The sequence below is a fragment of the Carcharhinus amblyrhynchos genome, chromosome 9 (assembly GCF_965287045.1).
Source record: "Carcharhinus amblyrhynchos chromosome 9, sCarAmb.v2.hapA, whole genome shotgun sequence".
In the NCBI taxonomy this organism is placed as follows: Eukaryota; Metazoa; Chordata; class Chondrichthyes; order Carcharhiniformes; family Carcharhinidae; genus Carcharhinus; species Carcharhinus amblyrhynchos.
The window spans coordinates 87,996,707-88,023,799 of record NC_137332.1 but is presented as its reverse complement, the minus strand read 5'-3'; the positions used below and the strand labels follow the sequence as shown (position 1 = coordinate 88,023,799).

The following is a 27,093-nucleotide window of genomic DNA, read 5'->3' as shown; positions in this document are numbered from 1 at the left end:
AAGTTGTGCTGATCATATCCATACCTACAAAGCCATAGAACTATCTGTAATTCCCAATCCCATTAAATCCCATGTACTCATTCAGAAGTCTTTTAAAAGACCCCGGCGAGTTCGCCTCTACCACCACTGACGGCAGCCGATTCCACTCACTCACCACCCTCTGAGTGAAAAACTTACCCCGGCATCTCCTCTGTACTTGCTCCCCAGCACCTTAAACCTGCGTCCTCTCATAGCGACCATTTCAGCCCTGGGAAATAGCCTCCAAGAATCCACCCTATCTATTCCTCTCAACATCTTATAAACCTCTATCAGGTCACCTCTCAACCTTCGTCTCAGTCTTGAGGAAAGTACATATTTCAGAAGGAGGTGCTGGAAGTTTTAAAGCGCATCAAGGTAGATAAATCCCCAGGATCTGATGAAATATAGCCCAGTATATTGTGGGGAAGCTAGTAAGGAAATTACGGGTCCCCTAGCAGAGATATTTGAATCATCAATAGTCACAGGTGGGGTGCCTGAAGATTGGAGTGTAGCAAATGTTGTGCCTTTGTTTAAGGACAGCAGGGAAAAGCTTGGGAACTACAGGCCAGTGAGCCTAACATTTGTGGTGGGTAAGTTGTCGGAAGGCATTTTGAGAGACAGGATCTACAGGCATTTAGAGAGGCAAGAACTGATTAGGGACAGTCAGCACGGCTTCGAGCAGAAAATCATGTCTCTCAAGTTTGATTGAGTTTTTTGAAAGGGGAAGCGAGACGAAGGCAATGCAGTCGACATTGTCTAGGTGGACATGTGAGGCCTTTGACAAGATACCGCAAGGTAGGTTGTTGGACAAGGTTATATCTCATGGGATGCAGGATGAGGTAGCCAATTGGATACAAAATTGGCTTGATGACATAAGACAGAGGGTGGTTGTAGAGGGTTGTGACCAGCTGTGTGACTCAGGGATCGATACTGGGTCCGCTGATCTATAATTTATATTAATGATTTGGATGAGAATTTAGGAGGCATGGTTGGTAAAAATTGGTGGCATTGTGGACAGTGAAGAAGGCTATCTACGATTGCAGTGGGCTCTTGATCAATTGGGTCAGTGGGCTGATAAATGTTAGATGGAGTTGTATTTAGACAAATGTGAAATGATGCATTTTGGTAGATTGAATTGGGGCAGGACATACTCAGTTAATTGTAGGGTGTTGGAAAGCATTAGAGAACAAAGAGATCTAGGACTACAGGTTCATGGCTCCTTGAAAGTGGGGTCACAGGTGGACAGGGTGGTGAATAAAGCATTTGGCATGCTTGGTTTCATTGGTCCAAACATTAGGTACAGGAATTTGGATGATTTGTTGACATGGTACAAGACATTAGTAAGGCCTCACTTGGAATACTGTGCACAGTTGTGGTCAACAAATTATAGAAAGAATGTTATTAAATTGGAAAGAATGCAGAAAAGATTTAGAAGGACTTGATGGTTTGAGTTACAAGGATAGGTTGGATAGACTGGGACTTTTTTCTCTGGAGCACGGGAGGCTTTGGGGTGAACTTAGAGGTCTATAAATAATGAAGGGCATCGATCAGCTCATCAATTTCTTTTCCCAAAGGTAGGGAGTCTAAAACTAGAGGGCATAAGTTTAAGGGGAGAGATACAAAAGGGTCCAAAGAAAGAATTTTTTTTCAGAGGGTGCTGAGTGTCTGGAACTAGCTGCCAGAGGCAGGTACAATTTTGTCTTAGAATCATAGTATTGTGCAGTGCAAAAGATAACCATTCAGCCCATGGAGTCAGAACTGACCATAATCCCTATTCCTGTAACCCCACATTTATCCTGCTAATCTCCTAACACTAGGGTCAATTTAGCATGGCCAATCAACCTAACAAGCACATCTTTGGGCTGTGGGAGGAAACCAGAGTGCCTAGAGAAAACCCATGCAGACATGTGCAGAATGTGCAAACTCCACAGATAGTGACCCGAGGCTGGGATTGAACCCAAGTCCCTGGCACTGTAAGGCAGTGTTAATCACTGTGCCACCATCTTTTAAAAAGTATTTAGACAGTTACATGGGAACAATAGACACAGAGGGATATGGGCCAAATGCAGGCAATTAGGACTACCTTAGTGGTAAAAACTGGACAGCATGGACAAGTAGGGATGAAGGGCCTCTGTCCACACAGTAAACATTTATGACTATGTACAGCACTGGGTTAGATACAGAGAAAATCTTCCCCTCCACTGCTTCCATCAAACATTCCCACAACAGATACAGCGCAGAGTTAGATACAGACTAAAGCTTCCTCCCATCAAACACTCTCTGGACAGGTACAGCACAGAGTGAGATACAGAGTAAAGCTCCTGTTACACAGTCCCCTTCAAACACTTGCAGGACAAGTACAGCATGGGTTAGTTAGAGTCGAGCTCCCTTTACAATGTCCCCATCAATCACTGCCAGGGCATGTACAGCATGGGGTTTGTTAGAAATTAATGGGCCGATAAGGACAGGAGATTTTTGTTAGTTAGGACATCATGATCAGCACATGCTTGGAGGGCCAAAGGGTGTGTTTCTGTGCTTTTCTTTTTTTCGTTCTTTGTGAAGCTGTCCTGATTAAACATTTCCACGACTGATACAGCACAGATAGATACAGAGTAAAGCTTCCTCTACACTGGTCCCATCAGACGCTCCTGAACAGTTCCAGCAAATGTAGAATAAAGTTCCCTATAGATTACTCCATCAAACAATTGCAGGACAGGTAGAGCATAGGGTTGGATGCAGAGTAAATTTCCCTTTACGCTGTCACCATCAAGCATTTGCAGGACAAGTATAGCATAGGTTAGTTAGAGTCAAGTTCCCTCCATAGTGTTCCCATCAAACACTCCCTGGACAAGTACAGCACAGCGTTTGTTACAGTAAACCTTAGTAAACGCGGATTGTTTTCACTGGAAAGGTGGGGGCTGACCTGATAGGGGTCTACAAAATTATGACAGGCATAGACTAGTTGAAGTCAGAGGCTTTTCCCAAGGGCCGATTATAAGGGGGCACAGGTTCAAGGTGAGAAGGGAAAAGTTTAAGGGAGATATGCGGGGGAAGTTTTTCATGCAGAGTGGTGGGTGCCTGGAATGTGTTGCCAAAGAGCGTGGTAGAAGCCGGCATATTAGCAACATTTAAGAGGCATCCAGATGCGTACATGAATAGGGAGGAAATAGAGGGATATGGACTGACTAGGGTCAAAAGATTTTTTTTAGTTAGGGCTTCATGATTGGCACAGGCTTGGAGGGCTGAAGAACCTGTTACTGTGCTGTACTTTTCTTTGTTCTTTGCAAAGCTCCCTCTAGGCTGCCCTCATTAGGCTGTTGGAGTTACCATTGACCAGAAACTCTCCATATAAAAGTGGCTACAAGAGCAGGTCAGAGGCTAGGAATACTACAGTAGCTCACCTCCTGACTTCCCAAAGTCTATCCACCGTCTACAAGGCACAAGTCAGGAGTGTGATGGAATAATCCCCATTTGCCTGGATGGGTGCAGCTCGAACACTCAAGAAGCTTGACGTCATCCAGGACAAAGCAGCTTGCTTGATTGGCACGACATCTACAAACATTCAATCCCTCCACCACTGATGCTCAGTAGCAGCATTGTGCTATCTACAAGATGCACTGCATCAATTCACCCAAGATCCTTAGACAGCACCTTTCAAACCCACAACCTCTTCCATCTTGAAGGACAAGGGGAGCAGATACATGGAACACCACCACCTGCAAGTTCCCCTCCAAGACACTCACCATCCTGACTTGGAAATATATCACTGTTCCTTCACAGTTGCTGGGTCAAAATCCTGAAGTTCCCTTCTTCATGGCATTGTGGGTCAACCCACAGAACGTGGACTGCAGCAATTCAAGAAGGCAGCTCACCTGCATCTACTCAAGGGCAACCCGGGGTGGGCAATAAAAGCTGGCCAGCCAACAATGCCGATGTCCCACGAATGAAAAATTAAAAAAGAACTCCGTGGACAGGTACAGCGCAGGGTTAGATGCAGAGTAAAGCTCCCTATACATTGTCCCCATCAACCAATTGCAGGAGAAGTACACTCTGGGTCTAGATACAGAATAAAGTTTTTGCTACACTGCTCCATCAAAAAATTGCAGGTCAGTGCAGCAGGGGATTAGATACAGACTAAAACTCCCTACATTGGTCTTGTCAAACAGTTGCAGTAAAGGTACAACATGGGATTGCATACAGAATAAAGCTTCCTCTACTGTCCCCATCAAACAATTGCAGAACAGATTCAGCATTTGATTAGATATAGAGTAAAATTCCTTCTACACCGTCCCAACCAAACATATGCAGGACTAGCTTAGCACAGTATTAGATAAGAGTAAAGTTCCCTCTACATTGTACTATCCCAGCAGAGGTACAGCACGGAATTAAATGGAGTAAATCTCCCTCTACACTGCCCAATCAAACACTCCCAGGACAGGTACAGCACAGTGTTAGTTGTAGAGTAAAGCTCCTTTAACTCTGTCCCCATCAAACACTCCATTGACAGTTTTGGCACAGGTTTAAATGCAGAGTAAATTTCTTTTTACACTACTTGAGGGGGTTGAGCTATGAGGAGAGGCTGAATAAACTAGGCTTGTACTTGTTAGAGTTTAGAAGAATGAGGGAGATCTCATTGAGACATATAAGATGATGAATGGGATGGATAGGATAGAGGTGGAGAGACTCTTCCCGCTCAGAAAGGATAGTAGGACTAGGGGGCACAGCCTCAAGGTAAAGGGGGAGCAGTTTAGAACGGAGTTGAGGAGGAACTTCTTCACTCAAAGGGTGGTGAATCTCTGGAATTCTCTGCCCGTTGAAGTGGTGGAGGCTACCTCGCTAAATATTTTTAAGACGCGGGTTGATGGGTTTTTGATAAGAGAGGGGATTAAGGGTTATGGGGAGAGGGCGGGAATGTGGAACTGAGCCACGACAGATCAGCCATGATCTTATTGAATGGCGGGGCAGGCTCGAAGGGCTAGATGGCCTACTCCTGCTCCTATTTCTTATGTTCTTATGTTCTTATGTACTTCCATCAATCACTTCTAGGACATGTACAGCATAGGGTTAGATACAGTGCGAGGCTCCTTTTATGCTGTCCCCATCAAATACTCCCAGCACAGGTACAGCACGGAGTTTGCTCCCTGCCATCAAAGACTCTTTGGTACAGCATAAGCTTTAATATAGAATAAATCTCCCCCTACACTGGCCCATCAAGCACTTCCAGGATTGGTGTTTCATAGGGACCCCAACATTTTCACTGTGTCTATGAAACACAGGACAGTTACAGCACAGGTTTTAGATACAGAGTAAAGCTCCCTAAACACTGCTCCTATCAATTGCAGGACAGGCATAAAATAGGATTAGATAAAGTTCCCTCTGCATTGGCCCAATTCAGACGCTACCTGGACAGGTACAGCATGGGTTACATGCAGAGAAAAGCTCCCTCTACACTGTCCCCATCAAATATTCCCACAACAGATACAGCACAGAGATACAGGGTAAAGCTCCCTCCCATCAAAAACTGTCTGGACTGATGCAACATAGGGTTAGATACAAAGGATCCTATGCACTGTCCCCATCAAACACTGCCTGGTCAGGGATACAGCACAGGATTAGATACAGAATTACTCTCCTTTTACACTACCTCCATTAATCATTGACAGAACAGGAACAGCACGGGTTTTGATATAGAGTACAGATTTCCCTTTACATCAAACATCCCCAAACAGACATAGCACAAAGATAGATTTAAAGTGAAGCTCCCTCCTATCAAACATTCCATGAACAGATACAGCACAGGGTTAGATACAGGCTTGTTGTGCCTGCTGCATAGTCTACTTTAACCCTCATACGATGGACAAAGAATTGCAAGTAGACTTCTTCTTAGTACAACCAACACACACCAATAATCACCCAATCAACAATAAATTATCTTACAGAAAGTACTAAAGTTCAAGTCCAATACTTCACTTTGCATAACTGGCAAGTACCCAAGCAGATATTGGCCTTTGTCTGTGCGCTGGTCTCGATAGTCCTCTGTCTAGTCTGGTCCGGCACTCTGGCTCTGTTCTTCCTTCCTTCTCGGGTGTGGTGGCTCCCTTGTGCTGGCCGCTGCTGGTGACGGTCACCATTGTTGTAGCTCATTCGTGGGATGAGAGAGAGAGCTTCTTCTGTTGTATAGCACCTTTTATCCTTCCTTGGTTTTGTGTCCTTTTTGGGTGGTCTCCTGATTCTTGTCAATCAATCGATCAAGGCTTGATAAGGAAGATGTGGAGGCATTGGAAAGGGTGCAGAGGAGGTTTACCGGGATGTTGCCTGGTATGGTGGGAAGGTCTTATGAGGAAAGGCTGAGGGACTTGAGGTTATTTTCATTGGAGAGAAGAAGGTTACAAGGTGACCTAATTGAGGCATACAAGATGAAAGGGTGCATTGAAAGGGTGCAGAGGAGATTTACAAGGATGTTGCCTGGACTGGGAGGCATGCCTTATGAAGTTAGGTTGAGGGAGCTGGGACTCTTTTCCCTGGAGAGACGAAGGTTGAGAGGCGACCTGATAGAAGTTTACAAAATGTTGAGAGGGATAGATAGGGTGGACTCTCAGAGGCTATTTCCCCGGTTTGAAATGGTCGCTACGAGAGGACACAGATTTAAGGTGCGGGGAGGGAGGTTCAGAAGTGATGTTAGGGGTAAGTTTTTCACTCAGAGGGTGGTGAGTGAATGGAATCGGCTGCCGTCAGTGGTGGTGGAGGCGAACTCGCTGGGGTCTTTTAAAAGACTTCTGGATGAGTATATGGGGTTTAATGAGATTGAGGGTTATAGATAGGTCTGTAGGTTGGTAGGTGATGTGGTCGGCGCAACTTGTGGGCCGAAGGGCCTGTTTGTGCTGTAGTGTTCTATGTTCTATGTTCTATGATCAGAGGGTTAGATAGGGTGGACAGTGAGAGCCTTTTTCCACAGATGGTGATGGCTAACACGAGGGGACATAGCTTTAAATTAAGGAGTGGCAATTATAGGATGGATGTCAGAGGTAGGTTCTTTACTCAGAGGGTAGTAAGGTCGTGGAATGCCCTGCCTGCAGCAGTTGTGGACTCACCAACTTTAAGGGCATTCAAATGGTCAGTGGATAGGCATATGGATAACATTGGAATAGTTTAGGTTAGAGGGTCATTAGATTGATTCCACTGGTTGGCGTAACATTGAGGGCTGAAGGGCCTGTGCTGTGCTATAATGTTCTATGTTCTATGATAACTCTGATTGATGAGAGTCCAATCAGATGCTACCATACCAATCTCTTGGTGTGTACTCAGGCAAGACTGTTCTTCTCCTGTTGGCAAACACTTCAGCGGCCACAGGGATTCGGCCTCTGATCTTCGGGTAAACGTTCTCCAAGGCGCCCTTCATGACATATGACAGCACAGAGTCGCTGAGCAGAAACTGATAGCCAAGTTCTGCACACATGAGGACGGCCTGAATCGGGATCTTGGGTTCATGTCACACTATTTGTAACTCCCATGACTTGCTTGGGCTTGCAACATCTCACTTATTGCCCTGTCTGGAAACAATACACATTCTTTAACCTATGCTTAATGCTATCTCCACTCACATTGTCTGTACCTTTAAGACTTGAATTCTAATCAGTATTCTGTAAACTGAGTGTGTGCCTTTATATGCCCTGTTTGTGATCAGAACTCCCCACTCACCTGACTAGAGGAAAAGTCCCGAAAGCTAGTGGCGTTTGCTCCCAAGTAAACCTGTTGGACTTTAACCTGGTGTTGTGACTTCTTACTGTGTGTACCCAACGGCCATGCCTGTAGGTGCTGGAGGCACATAGGTCATATACCTCCCTCCCAATAAGGGGTTAAGGCATCCTTTTGTCTGGTAAACAAGTGTGTTGACTAGACAGCGTCCATTGTCTTTGGGGTGGCCCATTTCCTGTGTATTCAATCGTCTTGAGCTGCAGTCTGCTGTTTCAGTACTTGTCCAATGATCCCAGCATGCTCTGCAACTCACCATTTTAGGTGACCCGTTTGGCCACAGGCTGTTTCCATTAAACTTGCTGGATAAGTACAGTATGAGGTTAGATACATAATAAATCTTTCTCTGCAAAATCTTCATCAAACAATTGCAGCACAAGCCCAGCATAGGATTAGATAAAGAGTAAATTGCCTTCAACATCATCCCCAGGCTGGGTTTTTGCGACTCATGCACAAGGACCCCGAGGTCCCTCTGCACCGTCGCCTGCTGCAGTTTTTTGCCACGTAAGTAATAGTCCTTCCTACCATTATTCCTACCAAAGTGGACCACCTCACACTTGCCAACATTAAATTCCATTTGCCAGTTCCTGGCCCATTTGCCCAGCCTATCTAGATCCTTCTGCAGACTCTCCACACCCTCCGCGCAATTTGCCGCTCCACCAATCTTGGTGTCATCAGCAAATTTCGACACCATACACTCAGTTCCCTCCTCCTGCAGGTGCAGCAGGTGGTCAGGAAGGCGAATGGGATGCTGGCCTTCATAGCGAGGGGGATTGAAGGTAAAAGTAGGGAGGTCTTGCTGCAGCTGTATAGGGCATTGGTGAGGCCGCAGTTGGAGTGCTGTGTGCAGTTTTGGTCACCGCACTTACGCAAGGATATTTTGGCCTTGGAGGGAGTGCGGAGGAAGTTTACTAGGCTGATTCCGGAGTTGAGGGGGTTGAGCTATGAGGAGAGGCTGAATAAACTAGTCTTGTACTCGTTAGAGTTTAGAAGAACGAGGGGAGATCTCATTGAGACGTATAAGATGATGAATGGGATGGATAGGATAGAGGTGGAGAGACTCTTCCCGCTCAGAAAGGACAGTAGGACTAGGGGGCACAGCCTCAAGATAAAGGGGAGGCGGTTTAGAACGGAGTTGAGGAGGAACTTCTTCACTCAAAGGGTGGTGAATCTCTGGAATTCTCTGCCCGTTGAAGTGGTGGAGGCTGCCTCGCTAAATATTTTTAAGACGCGGGTTGATGGGTTTTTGATAAGCAAGGGGATTAAGGGTTATGGGGAGAGGGCGGGAATGTGGAACTGAGCCATGACAGATCAGCCATGATCTTATTGAATGGCGGGGCAGGCTCAAAGGGCTAGATGGTCTACTCCTGCTCCTATTTCTTATGTTCTTATGTTCATTGAACAGTATCGGTACAGGTATAGCATGGGGTCACATTGAGAATAGGGTTCCCTCCATACTATCTCAATCAAATACTCTCAGGACAAGCGCAGCACAGTGTTCAATGCAGAGTAAGGTTCCCTCCACATTGTTACCATCAAAAACTCCAAGGATAGGTACAGCAAGTGGTTAGATACAGAGTAAAGCTCCCTCCCATCAAACACTCTCTGGACAGTACAGCACAAGTTTAGATATATTAAAGCTTTCTCTACTCTTTCCCCATTAAACAATTGAAGGAGAGATGCATCATGGGGTTACAGACAGAATAAAGCTCCTGTACGCCATCCCAATCAAACACTCCTCTGACAAGTACAGCACAGTGTTAGATACAGAGTAAATCTTGCTCTATGGAGCCTCTATCAAACACTCCCAGGACAAGTGCAACATGGTGTCATATTGAGAGTAAGGTTTCCTCTACACTGTCCACTTCAGACACTTGCAGTACAAATACAACATGAGGTTAGTGACAGAGTAAAGGTCCCTCTACACTGTTCCATTAAGCACTTGCTGGACGGTTGTTACCAAATAGAGTACAAAGAAAATTACAGCACAGGAACAGGTCCTTCGGCCCTCCAAGCCTGCACTCACTATGCTGCCCGACTGAACTAAAACTAAAACTAAAACTGAAACTAAACAGTCGGGCAGCATATTATCCCTTCCAAGGGCAATATCCCTCTACTCTTATCCTATTCATGTATTTGTCAAGGCACCCCTTAAAAGTCACTGTTACATTTGCTTCCAGTACCTCCCCCAGCAGTGAGTTTCAGACATCTATCACCCTCTGGATAAAAAAACTTGCCTCATACAAATCCTTTAGACTTATTCCCTCACACCTTAAACCCGAGCCCTCTAGTAATTGACTCTTCCACCCTAGGAAAAGCTTCTGATTATCCACTCTGTCCATGCCCCTCATAATCTTGTAGGCTTCTATCAGGTCGCCCCTCAACCTCCATCGTTCTAGTGAGAACAAACCAAGTTTCTCCAACCTCTCCTCATAGCTAATGCCCTCCATGCCAGGCAATATCCTGGTAATTCTTTTTTGTATTCTGTCCGCAGCCTCTACATCCTTCAGGTAGTGTGGCAATCAGAATTGAACACTATATTCCAAGTGTGGCCTAACTATGTGGATCTCCTTAAAGCCTGGAACTTTCTTTCACACCTTTCCAGTATCTGACTGTACAACTGATCCTCTCTCCTGCAGGCTGTTGGGAAGTCTATAGTACACTCCCAACATTGTAATTTCACCCTTCCTATTCTTGTGCTCCACCCATAGTGCCTCACTACAAAATCCCTCTCATGGCTCCTCTCTCAACACAGCTGTCTTTCATCAGCAATGCAATTCTACCACCCCTTTTGTTTCCCCTTTTGTCCTGTCTAAAGCAATGATATCCTGCAATGTTAAGCTGTATTATTGACTCCTTTTAGCCACATTTTGATTTAATGTTTTAAGTTTCCTTTTTGTTTTGGGCAGTAGCCTTTCTTCTGGGGCTACCCTTCTTGGTTTCTGTCTTCGTTTATGATTTAGCGAAAATCAATAATCAGTTGTCAGCTGATTACTCATTCTGGAGCTTTCTTCAAGTATTCCTAGAGCAGACGGTAGACAGAGGAGAACCGTTGGATGTGGTGTTTTTAGATTTCCAAAAGGCGTTTGATAAGGTGCCTCATAAAAGGTTGCTACAGAAGGTTAGGGTCCACGGAGTTGAGGGTGAGGTGTTAGCGTGGATAGAGGATTGGTTGTCTAATAGGAAGCAGAGAGTTGGTATCAATGGGTGCTATTCTGGTTGGCGTTTGGTGACTAGTGGAGTGCCACAGGGATCGGTGCTGGGGCCTCAACTGTTTGCCATTTATATAGATGATCTGGAGGAGGGGGCTGAGTGTAAGGTGATGAAATTTGCTGATGACATGAAGATGAGTGGAAAAGCAAATTGCATGGAGGGTGTGGAAAGTCTGCAGAGAGATCTGGATAGGCTGAGCGAGTGGGCGAGGACCTGGCAGATGGAGTATAATGTTAGCAAGTGTGAGGTTATCCACTTTGGTAGAAATAATTGTAGGAGGGATTATTATTTAAAAGACAAAAAGCTGCAGCATGCTACGGTGCAGAGGGACCTGGGGGTCCTTGTGCACGAGTCGCAAAAACCCAGTCTGCAGGTGTAACAGGTGATCAAGAAGGTGAGTGGAATGTTGGCCTTTATAGCGAGGGGGATAGAATATAAAAGTAGGGTGGTCTTGCTGCAACTGTACTGGGTACTGGTGAGACTGCAGCTGGAGTACTGTGTGCAGTTTTGGTCGCCGCACTTGCAGAAGGATATATTGGCCTTGGAGGGAGTGCAGAGGAGGTTCACTAGGCTGATACTGGAGGTGAGGGGATTGGACTATGAAGAGAGACTAAATAGACTAGGTCTGTACTCGTTGGAGTTTAGAAGGATGAGGGGGGATCTTATAGAGACATATAAGATAATGAAGGGGATGGATAGGGTAGAGGTAGAGAGATTCTTACCGCTTAGAAAGAATAGCAGGACAAAAGGACACAGCCTCAAGATAAGGGGGGGCAGTTTAGATCAGAGTTGAGGAGGAACTTCTTCTCTCAAAGGGTGATGAATCTCTGGAATTCACTGCCCGTGGAAGTGGTGGAGGCTACCTTGCTAAATATATTTAAGTCACAGGTGGATAGGTTTTTGATGGACAGGGGAATTAAGGGTTATGGGGAGAAAGCGGGAAAGTGGAACTGATCCACTTCAGATCAGCCATGATCTTATTGAATGGCGGGGCAGGCTCGAAGGGCTAGATGGCCTACTCCTGCTCCTATTTCTTCTGTTCTTATGTTCTTATAGAAGAGGAGCTTAACTGCTGCTTAGAGCAAGAGGGCCTTGAAGCTAAAGGCCTCTTGTACCTTAAGGAGGGAGGAAAAAATAGGGCTCTTTGGAACTCCTTGCAGTCACTGCCCGTCCTTTACAAGGACCTCCTTAAAGTCTAGGACACAGTTGCCTCCTGCTGCAGCTCTCTCTGAAGTAATGGCTGTCATAAGGGAGTCACTGCTCAGGAATCTGGTCATCCACTAAATCCATTTCAGGTGGCTGGTGAAGAGACTGTGGCTGCTGGGGTGACTAGGGTTGGGGACATGCTGGGTGGTGGAAACATGCAACTGAGACATCCTAAAAGTTAGCTCAGCGTGTGGTGGTCGGCGTTCAGATCACAACCAATGCTATCCATGATTTCAAAATGCTTGAGCTTGGATCCAATGTCACATGTAAACCTGGAGGTGCAATTGTGCAATGGAATCCCAACTAAGCATATCTCCTGCATGGACGAAATTTCACATTGGCCCCAAGTCCAAACCTGCTCCATCAGGAGTGGAGCTCCACAGTTTGAGCTGCCTCATGGAAATGTCCTCTATGCTCCTTGCAACTGCGCGGAGGGGCAGCTACTGCACACCTTCCACTACCATACACTTGCCCGTCGCTCAGACATGTCTTGGCGTACCTTGTTGCCATCCAGCGTCAGAGGTCCCCAGAGGAGGTCCCTCCATGGAGAGATCCTCCCCCACTATATCAGAGACCTGGGGTGGAGCGTGGTATGTGCAGCAGTTCCATACAACCATAAATTGCACTGGTCATAGGCTCCTAAGAAACTTGCCCCTTTCGCGATTATCCTTTGTTATAGGCTGCACTCCCTTTTTTGGTTATTTGAGTATTTTGTTATGTTTTCACTTCAGCCCCACACTCTTGATCTATGGGCACCTGTGGGGCAAGAGGTGGAGGGAGAGAAACATAGAGAACATTTTTAAAGTTTACTTATTAATCACAAAAAAGACTTAAATTAAATTGCAATGAAGTTCCCCTAGTCGCCACATTCCGGTGCCTGTTCAGGTCAATGCACCTCACCAGCCCATCTTTTAGATTTTGGGAGGAAACGATGGGGAGAACATGCAAACTCACACAGTGACCCAAGCTGGGAATTGAACACAACTGAGACAGCAGTGCTAATCACTGCCACTATGTTGCCCCAGCCTCCTTGTGAACCTGCTCCTGGGCATAGCCAAACACACTATCTGACCTGTCTGCCCCTCTAACACGGCTAAAGTGGGTGTCCCTGGAGAGGGAGCATTCGGTGTCCACTGGCATTAGTGAGACCTTGGAAACTAGAAGCAGGAGTAAACCATTCGGCCCTTCCATGCTTGTTGGGGAACACGTCTGGGGTGTATTATTGACCCCCTTAATCACATTTTAGTTTTATGTTTTAAGCTTCCTTTCAGCTTTGGTTTTAGTTTTGGGCAGTCCCTCATTTTAAGGAACCAGCCTTCTTAGTTGTGTTTGCTTGGTTTATCTAAAAGTATGTGAGGAGGTACGTCTCTACACCATGAAGTAGTTGTTTTACTTACTGATTTGCAATAAGTACTGTTCCATTCCAGAGTTATTGCAGTGATTATAGCAGGTTGTTGGTAATCATAAGGTGGGTGTTGGGGCATATAAGTGCAGTTCACCATAAGGGGTGAGGTATGTTTGTTATAAGGTGGTGTGTGGGGGAGGTTGTGATTATTAGGGGATAAATTGATTCTCAAAAGTGGGATTCTGGTGAACATAAGAAGGGTGTTGGGGTATGTAAGTGCAGGTGATCATAAAGGGTAGGATGTGTTTTTAATAATGGGGGTGGCTGTTGGTCGATTAAACGGAAGAGTTGTTGATTTTTAAGGGCAGTGAGCCATCATAAGGGAAATGGCACGAGACGGAAGTAAACTTTGAGATCTGCATATGGAGGAGTGGCACTGACTGTCTCGGATATTGGGTATTGGGTGAGTCGAGTGGTCTTTGTGTGTGTGAATGAAACGTTTCTCACAATGACCAATAGTCGGTGCTGGTTACCGGAAGGGAGAGGAAGTGTCTGAGAGGGCAGACCGGGGAGAGGGAGCAGCGAGCGCCGGGGCCCGGGGAGAGGGAGCAGCGAGCGCCGGGGCCCGGGGAGAGGGAGCAGCGAGCGCCGGGGCCCGGGGAGAGGGAGCAGCGAGCGCCGGGGCCCGGGGAGAGGGAGTCTCGGGGCCGGGAGCGATGGTTCTCCTAACGATGATCGCCCGGGTGGCTGACGGCCTCCCGCTGGCCGCCTCGATGCAGGAAGATGAACAGGTGAGAAAGAGAATAGAAATGTAATGGAGACATAACAGAAATAATGGAATTAATATCGTTGAATCCCTGCAGTGCAGGAGGAGGTCATTCAGCCCATCCAGCTTGCACGAACAACAATCCAGTCGAGGCCCTATCCTTAACCGCACATTTATCCTGCTAATCTCTCCGACACCAAAGGGCGATTTAATATGGGCAAACAACCTAACCCACACATCTTTGGCCTGTGGGAGGAAATCGGAGCACCCGGAGGAAACTCACGCAGACACGGGAGGAACATGCAAACTTTGCAGTCATTTGAGGCCAGAATCAAACTTGGGTCTGTGGTGCTGTGAGGCAGCCGTCCTAACCACTATCACCGTGCTGTCCCTTTTGATAATGGGGGACTAGTGGAGAAATAATAGAATTTATGGACACCTAATGCAGATAAATGGTATAATTAAGGGAGCGAGATAAATTGGACTGAGCTCAGCTATGTTGTGTGTCCAGAGTAAGGCAAGGTTGATGGTCTTATTTTAATGTTAGATAAGACTGAGTTAAAGGCATGGATTGACACATGGAAGTGTGATATTTAGTGTTGTACCTTCGTTCACAAATAGGGCATACATACACAGACTCAATTTACAAGGTAATGGTTGGAGTGTAAGTCTTGAAGGTTCAGATAGTGTAAGTGGAGAGAGCGTTAAGCATAAGGTTAAAGAGATGTGTATTATCTCCAGTTAGAACAGTTAATGAGATTTTGTAAGCCCAGGCAAGTCACGGGGGGTCACAGAAAGTGACATGAACCCAAGATCCCAGTAGAGGCTGTCTTCTTGTGCGGAACTTGGCTATCGATTTTTGCTAGGTGATTCTGCATTGTCATGAAGGCAGCCACAAACAGGCCCTTTGGCCCACAATGTTGTGCTAAACATGATGCCATATTTAACTAATCCCTTCTTCTTGGCCTTGGTCCATGTCCTTCTCTTCCTTGCATATTCATGTACTTATTGTATCTTTCTTTCAAAAAAAACTTGACATTCACATCTCCTTCAAACTTCCCCCTTTCACCTTCAGTGCCTGCCCCCTCATATTAGAATCTTTCCCAGAGTTGAAATATCTAACTGTCAATCCTATCTGTGTCCCTCATAATTTTATAGACTTTTATCAGGTCTCCTCTCAGCCTCTGCTACTCCAGAGAAAACAACCCTAGTTTATCCAGCCTCTCCTTGTATCTCTTATCCTGGTAAACCTCTTCTGCACCCTTTCCAAAGTCTCCACACCCTTCCTGTAGTGTGGCAGCCAGAATTGAACGCAATACTTTAAGTGCGGCCTTTCCAACCATTTATATAGATTGTAAATCGTTGAGGTCTCAGAACTAAATCCTGTGGCACCCCACTAGTTAACAGTTTGTCACCCAGAGAAGGACTCATTTAGCCTGACCCCCTGCTTTCAGTCAACCAATCCTCCGTCCAAGCCAATACTTAAACCCCCAACCTGTGGGATCTAACCTTCAGGACTAGTCTTTTATATGGCACCTTGTTAAATGCTTTCTGGAAGTCTAGATAAAAAAACAGCCACAGGATCCCCATTAACCACCTTGCTAATTACATCTCCAAGAACTCCAGCAAGCTGGTCAAGCATAACTTGAACTTCAGCAAACCATGCTGGCGCTGATGAATTGAGCTTTGATTTTCCAAGTGTTCAGTTACCTACTCCTTAACTTCCCCACTAGAGGTCAAACTAACTGGTGTATTGTTTGCCACTTCTTGTGCCTCACCTTTTTTGAATATGGGTGCCACGTTAACGTGCTTCCAATCCACTGATTCCTTTCCAGAGTCCAGGGAATTTTGGAATATCTCAACTAATGTATCTACTATTTCTGCTGCCATCTCATTCAGTACCCGAGGGTGCAGGCCATCAGGCACTGTGACTTTCTGCCTTTAATCCCATCAGTTTACTTAATACCTTCTTAATTGTAGTAATTTCACCAAATTATTCTGTAGAAACTGCAGTTATTTGGGAAAAAAATTATCTTCCACTGTAAAAACAGAAAATATTAGTTTAGTGCCACTGCCATTTCTGACTTCACCATGATTGTCCTCTAAAGGGCCAACATTTACTTTCATTATTCTCTTTTCGAATATTTGCAGAAACCTTTGGTAACAGTGCTTACGTTTTCTGCTAGTTTCCTTTTGTAGTTCATCTTAGCACTTATGATTTTGCTTTAGTAACCATTTGGTGATGTTTGAAGTTCTTCCAATTCTTCAGGGTGCCTTTGCATTATGATTTGTTCTAATTTTCACCTTTCTATTATCTTTGGGGCAGCACAGCGTTTAGCACAGCTGCCTCACAGTGCCAGGGACCCAGGTTTGATTTCTGGCTTAGATCACTGTCTGTGTTATCCCTGTGTCTGCATTGGTTTCCTCCCACATTGTGAAAGACATGCTAGTTGGGTGGGTTGCCATGCTAAATTCTCCCTTGATCAGGTACTGGAGTGTGGCGACTTGGGGATTTTCACAGTAAGTTCATTGCAGTGTTTACTGCTTGTGACACTAATAAATAAACTTTAGATTTCCTTGTTGAGTAATAGATGATTTTTCACCTTTTACAATTCCTCTTCCTCTGAGGAATATAGTTTAATTGAGAGGTATTTAGTATTTCACGAAATATTTGCCACTGTTCTTCCATTTCAACTGACCTTTAATATGTTTGCCTCGGGCCAACTCTTGCCTCAGACCTTTGCCCAACACTTAAACTCTGGTATGCGATTTTGTCTTCACTCTTTTCATCTGAATTTGACTTGGACACAGCAATGTGCAGTGAACTGGGGAGACACATATAATCCACAGTGAGACAGATATACTCCATGGTGAATTAGAGACACAAGTATAATCCACAGTGAGTCAGACGCACAATCATAATTCACAATTAATCAGACATGGATGTAAATTGAGAGGTGGATTCTGAACAAGATCTTGGTGTCCTTGAGCATCAGTTGCTGAAAGTAAGCACGCAGGTACAGCAGGCAGTAAACGAGGCAAGTGGTATGTGGAATGTTGGCCTATAGCATAAGAGGATTTGAATATAGGGGTGTTTTGCTGCAATTATACAAGGTGTTGGTGAGACCACACCTGGAGTATTGTGTGCCATTTTGGTGTCCTTATCTGAGGAAGGATGTCCTTGTGGTAGAGGACATACAGTGAAAGTTTACCAGCTGATCCCTGGGATGGCTGGTCTGTCATGTGAGGAGAGAGTGTGTTGGTTAGGATAATATTTACTAGAGTTTAGAAGAGTGAGACGGGATCTCACTTAAAATTCTAACAGGGTTAGACGGGATACATTCAGAAAGAATGTTCCCAGTGGTGGGGAGTCCAGAATTAGGCATCATATTTTGAGGATAAGATAACTTTTAGAACTGAGGTGAGGAGAAATTTCACCCAGAGTGGTAAATGTGTCGAATTTAGTACCACAGAAGGTAGGTGAAGCCAAAACATTGAATGTATTCAACAGGCAGCTGGATATAGCACTGCGGGTGAGCGGGATCAAAGAACATAAGAAATAGGAGCAGGAGTAGGCCATCTAGCCCTTCGAGCCTGCCCCGCCATTCAATAAGATCATGGCTGATCTGTTGCGGCTCAGTTCCACCTTCCCGCCCTCTCCCCATAACCCTTAATCCCCTCTCTTATCAAAAACCCATCAACCCGCGTCTTAAAAATATTTAGCGAGGCAGCCTCCACCACTTCAACGGGCAGAGAATTCCAGAGATTCACCACCCTTTGAGTGAAGAAGTTCCTCCTCAACTCCGTTCTAAACTGCCCCCCCTTTATCTTGAGGCTGTGCCCCCTAGTCCTACTGTCTTTTTTGAGCGGGAAGAGTCTCTCCACCTCTATCCTATCCATCCCATTCATCATCTTATCGTCTCAATGAGATCTCCCCTCATTCTTCTAAACTCTAACGAGTACAAGCCTAGTTTATTCAGCCTCTCCTCATAGCTCAACCCCCTGAACTCCGGTATCAGCCTAGTAAACCTCCTCTGCACTCCCTCCAAGGCCAAAATATCTTTGCGCAGGTGCGGCGCCCAAAACTGCACACAGCACTCCAGCTGCGGCCTCACCAATGCCCTATACAGCTGTAGCAAGACCTCCCTACTTTTATATTCAATCCCCCTCGCTATGAAGGCCAGCATCCCATTTGCCTTCCTGACCACCTGCTGCACCTGCAAGCTGGGTTTTTGCGACTCATGCACAAGGACCCCGAGGTCCCTCTGCACCGCCGCCTGCTGCAGTTTTTCACCCCGTAAGTAATAGTCCTTCCTACCATTATTCCTACCAAAGTGGACCACCTCACACTTGCCAACATTAAATTCCATTTGCCATTTCCTGGCCCATTCGCCCAGCCTATCTAGATCCTTCTGCAGACTCTGCACGCCCTCCGCAGAATTTGCCGTTCCCCCAATCTTGGTGTCATCAGCAAATTTCGACACCCTACACTCGGTTCTCTCCTCCAGATCATCTATATAAATGGTAAAAAGCTGAGGCCCCAGCATCGACCCCTGGGGCACTCCACTAGTCACCATCCGCCAATCCAAATAGCGCCCGTTGACCCCCACTCTCTGCCTTCTATTTGACAACCAATCCTCTATCCACGCTAACACCCTACCCCCAACTCCATGTCCCTCGACCTTCTGCAATAACCTCTTGTGAGGTACTTTGTCAAATGCCTTCTGAAAATCTAGAAAGACCACATCCACCGGCTCTCCTCTATCCACTGGGGAAAAAGCAGGATTCGGCTATTGAGTTGGTAATCAGCCAAGATTTTAATGAATGGCCAAATGGCCTTCTCTGCTCCAATCTTATATGTTTCTATGCTGCATTGACTGCTCTCTCCACATGTCCTGCCAGCTTCACTTACCTATGCACATGTATACCCAGGTCCCTCTGATCCTGCATCCCTTCAAAGATTTTACTCTTACATTACATTATCTCTCCATGTTGTTCCTACCAAAATGGATCACCTCACACTTGTCCACATTGAACTTCATCTGCCCACTGCATCAATTATTGTTTTAAAGTTCTACACTGTTTACAATACTCATGAGTTTTGGTCTAACCACAAACTTTGAAACTGGTCAAGATCAAAATCATTTAATATACATCAGGAAAAGCAAAGGTCCCAAGACTGCAAGCTGGGGAACACAACTGCAAACCTTTCTCCAGCCTGAAAGATATCCACTGACCATTACTCTCTGCTTCTTATCATTGAGCTAATTTTGTATCTACATTGCTACAGTCCCTTTTATTCATGAACTATAACTTTTGTCATGTCTGTTGCAGATGTATAAGGTGCTGGTGAGGCCATACCTGGAGTACTGTATACAGTTTTGGTCTCCTTACTTGAGAAAGGATATACTGGCACTGCAGGGGAGATACACTAGGTTGATTCTGGAGTTGAGAGGGTTGGCTTATGAGGAGAGACTGAGTAGACGGGCTACACTCATCGGACTTCAGAAGAATGAGGGGAGATCTTACAGAAACATAGAAGATTGTGAAGGGAACAGATAAGATAGAAGCAGGGAAATTGTTTTCACTGGTGGGTGAAACTAGAACTAGAGGGCATGGCCTCAAAATAAGGGGGAACAGGTTTAGGACTGAGTTAGGGAGGAACTTCTTCACTCAAAGGGTTGTGAATCTGAAATTCCCTGCCTGGTGAAGCAGCTGAGGTTACCTCACTGAATGTTGTTAGGGCAAGGTTAGATAAATTTTTCAACAATAAAGGAATTAAGGGTTATGGTGAGTGGGCAGGTAAGTGGAGCCATGATCTTATTGAATGGCGAAGCAGGCTCAAGGAGCCAAATGGCCTACTTCTGCTCCTATTCTTATGTTGTGTTGTGTTGTATGAAATACATTCTGAAAGTCATGTGCACTACATCAACAGTATTATCCTTTTGATCTTTTCTGTTACCTCCTCAAAAAAATGCCAAGTTATTTGAACATAATTTCCTCTTTGGCAATTAATGTTGGCTCTTCCTAATCAACCCATTTTCTATGTGTCTGCTATGTCGATCCCAAATAATTGTTTCTTGAACCTACCCCACCACTCGTAATTGGACTTTACCGAGTAATATGACCCGGCACGGTAGCACAGTGGTTAGCACTACTGCTTCACAGCTCCAGGGTCCTGAGTTCGATTCCCGGCTCGGGTCACTGTCTGTGTGGAGTTTGCACATTCTTCTCGTGTCTGCGTGGGTTTCCTCTGGGTACTCCGGTTCCTTCCCACAGTCCAAAGATGTGCAGGTTAGGTTGATTGGCCATCTAAGAAATTGCCACTTAGTGTCCAGGGATGCGTAGGTTAGAGGGATTAGTGGGTATAATATGTAGGGATATGGGGGTAGGGCCTGGGTGGGATTGTGTTCGGTGCAGACTCGATGGGCCGAAGGGCCTCTTTCTTCACTGTAGGATTCTATGAAGACTCAAGGGTCGTGGTAGAAGGCTGCTATAGAGTCAGAGATCTACAGCATGGAAATGGGCCCTTTGGCACAATTTGTCCACGTTGCCCCTTTTTTTTTAAAGCCCCTAAACTAATCCCAATTGCCCGCATTTGGTCCATATCCCTCGATACCCATCGTACCCCCATAACTATCTAAATGCTTTTTAAAAGATAAAATTGTACCTGCCTCTACTACTACCTCTGGCAGCTTGTTCCAGACACTCACCACTCTCTGTGAAAAAACTGTCCCTCTGGACACTTTTGTACCTCTCCCCTCTCTCCTTAAACCTATGCCCTCTAGTTTTAGATTCACCTACCTTTGGGAAAAGATATTGACTATCTACCTTGTCTCTGCCCCTCATTATTTTTAAAGACCTCTATAAGATCACCCCTCAGCCTCCTATGCTGCAGAGGGAAAAAGTCCCAGTCTATTCAGCCTCTCTTTATAACTCAATCCATCAAGTCCCAGTAGCATCCTAGTAAATCTTTTCTGCACTCCTGTTTCCTCTCTCAGTCCAAAGGTGTGTGGGTTGGGTTGATTGGCCATGCTAGGGTTAAAAGAGCAAAGAACAAAATCAGCCCGGGAAACAGGCCCTTTGGCCCAACGAGCCCGCGCCGCCATCTCAACACCACCAGTCCACCTCTCTACCCACGACCCCTGTCTAATGTTTTATGGCCATCCAGATTGAGGGAAACTGATTTAGGGACAATTTATTCCTGCCAATCAGCCTAACAGCACATCTTTGGGGTGTGGGAGGAAACCGGAGCACTCGGAGAAAACCCACGCAAGCACGGGGAGAATGTGCAAACTCCCACAGACACCGGCCCAAATCCATGTGTCTGCACAGCAATCAGCGATAGTCACTGAGCTGTCGTCTTGCCCAGTATCTTGTCCAGTTTAGGCACACACTAACGACATGAAGCACTAGGCCAATCTCGAACAACCAAGAGCAGCCCCAGTACGACCCACTGCCTGTATGCCCCTCATTGGACACGAGGTGGACCGACTTAAGACCTGTGAATGAAAGAGAAAAAAAACATTATTGTCATACCATACCCATTTACATTACCAGGGACGCCCCAATGCTAATGACCCTTATTTAGAAGGTTCTCCTATATCCACCCATCTCCAACTCAGTCATGTGCCTGTCTAAGTTACTCTTAAAGGACTCTAGTGTGTTTGCCTCCACCACCTTACTTGGCAGAGCATTCCATACCCCCACTACCCTCTGTGTGAAAAACCTCCCTTGAATATCTGTTGTACTGCTCCCCCCTCACCTTAAGCCCATGGCCCCTTGTCCTACGTGTCTCTATTATAGGAAATAGCTTACCTCTGTTTACTGTATCTATACCCTTCATAATCTTTATATACCTCTATTAGATCCCCCCTCAGTCGATGTCTTCCAAGGGAAAAGAGCCCCAATTTCTTCAATCTTTCCTCATACCCCAGTCCTTCCATACCAGGCAACATCCTGGTAAACCTCCTCTGCACTCTCTCCAGAGTCTCCACGTCCTTCCGGTAGTAAGGCGACCAGAACTGTATGCAGTACTCCAAAGGCGGCCTAACCAACGTTCTATACAACTGCAACATTAGACTCCAGCTCTTACATTCTATACCCCTTCCTATAAAGGCTAACATACCATAGGCTTTCTTCACCACACTCTCCACTTGCACTGCCACCTTCAAAAACTTGTGCACTTGCACCCCCAGGTCTCGCTGCGACTAGATGGGTAGAGAACTGGCTTGCAAAGAGGAGTCAGAGAGTAGTTGTGGAGGGGTCTTTTTCTAGCTGGAGGTCTGTCACCAGTGGTGTGCCGCAGGGCTCAGTACTGGGACCTCTTCTCTTTGTAGTGTATATAAATGATTTGGAAGAGGGAGTAGGTGGTGTGATCAGCAAATTTGCTGATGACACCAAGATGGCTTATACACCTTACGGGCTTACCCTTTATCATATAACTTCCCCCTACATTATTCCGGCCAAAATGCATCACCTCACATTCATCGGGATTAAACTCCATTTGCCCAATCAACCAGCCTATCAATATCACGCTGTATTGCCAGACACTGCTCCTCACTGCCCACCAATCCAGCCATCTTGGTGTCATCAGCAAATTTGCTGATCACACCACCTACTCCCTCTTCCAAATCGTTTATATACGCTACAAAGAGAAGAGGTCCCAGTACCGAGCCCTGCGGCACACCACTAGTGACAGACCTCCAGCTAGAAAAAGACCCCTCCACAACTACTCTCTGACTCCTCTTTGCAAGCCAGTTCTCTACCCATCTAGATACCTGACCACATATCCCATGAGCTTTAATCTTCTGTACCAACCTACCATGAGGGACTTTGTCAAACACCTTACTGAAATCCATATAGACGACATCAACGGCTCGTCCTTCGTCAACTGTTTTTGTCACCTCCTCAAAGAATTCTGCCAGATTCGTAAGGCAAGACTTCCCCTTGACAAAGCCATGCTGCGTATCCTTAATCAGATCACAACGCTCCAAGTGCGCATACATCCTATCCCTAAGAATCCCCTCCATCAACTTACCTACCACTGACGTTAAGCTCACTGGCCTATAGTTACCCGGGTTATCCCTCCTACCCTTTTTAAACAACGGTACCACGTTCGCTATCCTCCAGTCCTCTGGGACCTCACCTGTGTCCAAAGAAGAGGCAAAGATTTGCGTCAGAGGCCCAGCAATCTCATCCCTCGCCTCTCTAAGCAGCCTAGGATAAATGCAATCAGACCCCGGAGATTTATTGGTTTTAATGCCCTCTAAGAGCCCTAACACTTCTTCCCTCGTAATCAATAGATCTTTCAATCGGTCTACCGCTCCCTCAATGACCGTACTAGACATCAAGCCCCTCTCCTTTGTGAATACCGATGCAAAGTATTCATTCAGGATCTCCCCCATTCCCTCTGCCTCTAAGCACAATTCCCCACATTTGTCCCTGAGAGGACCGATTTTACCCCTAGCCACCCTTTTGTTCTTAAGATAGGAGTAAAACGCCTTTGGATTCTCCTTAACCCTACCTGCCAAAGCCATCTCATGCCCCCTCTTTGCTCTCCTAACTCCCCGTTTGAGATCCCTCCTACTTTCTCTGTATTCCTCCAACGCTCTCTCCGTTCCCAGCTGCTTAGACCTGACACACGCCTCTCGTTACTTCCTAACCAGGTCTTCTATATCTCTAGTAATCCACGGTTCCCTAATCCTACCTTTCCCATCCTTTCTCCTAACCGGCACATGCCTTTCCTGCACCTTTTGCAGTTTTCCCTTGAAAGACTCCCACATGCCTAACGTGGTCTTGCCTTCCAACAGCCTATCCCAGTCTGTATCCCTAAGCTCCTGCCTAATCCGGCTGTATCTAGCCTTCCCCCAATTTAGCACCCTCCCCTTAGGACAGCTCTCATCTTTTTCCATTCGTATCCTAAAGTAGACGGAGTTGTGGTCGCTATTAGCCACATGTTTGCCTACTGCCACCTCAACCACCTGACCCGGCTCATTTCCCAGAACTAAATCCAGTATCGCCCCCTCTCTAGTCGGGCTATCTACATACTGTTGCAAGGATCCTTCCAATACACATCTGACGAGTTCCTCCCCATCAGACCCCCCAGCTCTAGGCACCTTCCAATCCACCCCAGGGAGATTAAAATCTCCCACTACAACAACCCTATTCTTCCTACACTTATCCAAAATGTCCCTACATATACCCTTTTCCACCGCCCGAGGGCTATCGGGCGGCCTATAGTACACTCCTAGCATAGTAATAGGGTTGCTCCTTGGTGTCCTGAGATGCATAGGTTAGAGGGATTAGCGGGTAAGTATGTAGGGATATGGGGTAGGGCCTGGGTGGGATTGTAGTTGGTGCAGACTTGATGGGCCAGATGGCCTCTTTTGGCACTGTATGGTTTCTACATTCTATTTCTATGATTCTATGCACTCTTTTTCTTGTTTAATAATATCCTTTCTGTAATAGGGTGGCCAGAATTGCACACAGTATTCCAAGTATGGCCTTACCAATATCTTGTACAACTTTAACAAGACATCCCAACTTCTGTATTCTGTTTTAGTGATAGGATGCCAGTGTCCAGCTGTGTTGTTCGTCCATCCTCGTAGATGAGGACCTTGATACCATTAGCCATTTGAGGCTGGTTGCGTTGTGTCTGAAGATGACTGATCAGGCCAATGTGAGCGCTGAATGTCCTGGCACATGGATCCATGAAGTTGGCAGAGCTTGTGAATAGGATAGTTAAGAAGGCATGTGGGATCCTTGCCTCCATTTTGTTGTTGAGTGGGTCCAAGTTCATCAGACTGATTCTTGGAATGGGAGGACTGACATATGAAGATAAACTGGGCTTATAATCACTGGAATTTAGATGAATGAGAGGAGATCTCGTAGAAAATATCAAATCCTGATGAGACTGGGCGGATTGGATGTGGGAAGAATGTTCTTGACGTTGGGGAGGCCCAGAACTAGGGGTCACAGAATAAGGGGCAAGTCATTCAGGACTGAGATGAAGAAAATCATTCAGTTGTGAATCTGGAATTTTCTGCCACAAAAGCTGTTGGGGCCAGTTTGTCAGATATGTTCAAGAGGGAACTGGACGTGGCTCAAGGGATCAGGGGGTGTGGGGAGAAAGCAGAAATGGGATACTGAGTGCATGATCTGCCATGATCATGTTGAATGGTGGTGCAGACTCAAAGGGCCTATTTTCTCTGTTTCTATGTTTTTAACAGTCATGGTATAGACTATACGAATAAGGAGATAATGTTGCAAAACACAAAAACATACAGCACAGGAACAGGCCCTTTGGCCCTTCAAGCCTTCACCGATCATGATGCCTGCCTAAACTAAGACCATATGCATTTAGGGAGTCCGTATCCTTCCATTCCCATCCTATTCATATATTCATCTAGTTGTCCCTTAAATGACGCTATCGTACTTGCTCCCACACCTCCCCAGGCAGTGAGTTTCAGACGTTCAGCACCCTCTGTTTTTTAAAAAAAAACTTGCCTCACATATCTCCAAACTTTTCCTCACGTATCTTAAACCTATGTCCCCTGGTACTTGACTTCTGTATCCTAGGAAAGAGCATCTGACTCTCCACTCTGTCCATGCCATTCGTAATCTTGTAGACTTCTATCAGATCACCCCTCAAGTTCTATTGATCCAGTGAGAACAAACTGAGTTATCCAACCTCTCCTCATTGTTAATATCCTCTAGACCAGGCAACATTCTGATAAACCTCTTCTTTGTTTTCGCCAAAGCATCCACATCCTTCTGGTAATGTGGCAACCAGAATTGTACACAATATTCTAAATGAGGACCAATTTTTATACTCAATGCCCTGGCCAACGAAGGCAAGTATGCCGTATGCTTTCTTGACTACCATATCCACCTGCATTGCCACTTTCAGTGATCAGTGAACATGTAACCCTAGATCTCCCTGCCTGTCTATATGCTGAAGGGTTCTACCATCTATTATATAATTTCTGCATGCATTGGACCTTCCAAAATGCATTTTCTCACACTTCTCAGGTTAAAGTCCATCTGGCATTCCTCTGCCTAAGTGCCCCAACAGGTCTGTATCTTGCTGTATGCTCTGACAATCCTCTTCGCTATCTGCAACTCCACCAATTTTTGTCGTCTGCAAACTTACTAATCAGACCAGCTACGTTTTCCTCCAAATCATTTATGTATTCTACGGACAACAAAGGTCCCAGAACTGATCCCTGTAGAACACCGCTAATCACAGCCTTCAATTCAGAAAAGCACCCCCTCTACTGCTACCCTCTGTCTTCTCTGGCCAAGCCAGTTCTATATCCACCTTGCCAGTTCACCTGTGATCCCATGCGACTTCACCTTCTGCACCAGTCTGCCATGGGGGACCTCGTCAAAGGCCTTACTGAAGTCTATGTAGACAACATCCACTACCCTACCCTCATCATCTTTGTTACTTCCTTGAAATACCTGATCAACTTAGTGAGGCCCAACCTTCACAAAACCATGCTGTCTTATTAAGTCCATTTCTTTCCAAGTGTGAGTAAATCCTGTCCCAAGAATCTTTTCCAATAATTTCCCTACCACTGACCTAAGGCTCCCTGGCTTATAATTTTGTGGATTATCCCTGCTTCCCTTCTTTAACAATGGAACAACATTGGCTACAGGTGAAGTTACAGAGGACTGGAGGATAGCCAATAAGGATACAAAGGTTTCTGTTATACAGCGTTATACCAATGGTTAGGCCACAGTTGGAGGACTGTGCGCAGCTTTGGTCACCTCACGATAGGGAGGACGT

The 27,093-nt window shown here is 45.8% G+C and overlaps 1 protein-coding gene across 1 annotated transcript in view; it reads left to right on the top strand.

Moving 5' to 3' along the window:
* The first annotated feature begins 13,972 nt into the window (after nucleotides 1-13,972).
* The window catches only part of sec22bb (SEC22 homolog B, vesicle trafficking protein b), a 40,434-nt gene continuing 27,313 nt past the window's right edge, over nucleotides 13,973-27,093 (top strand). The window contains exon 1 of the mRNA XM_080196060.1: nucleotides 13,973-14,325. Coding sequence (XP_080052186.1) covers nucleotides 14,251-14,325 — 75 coding nt within the window. The 5' untranslated portion in view covers nucleotides 13,973-14,250. The remainder of the gene's footprint in view (nucleotides 14,326-27,093) is intronic.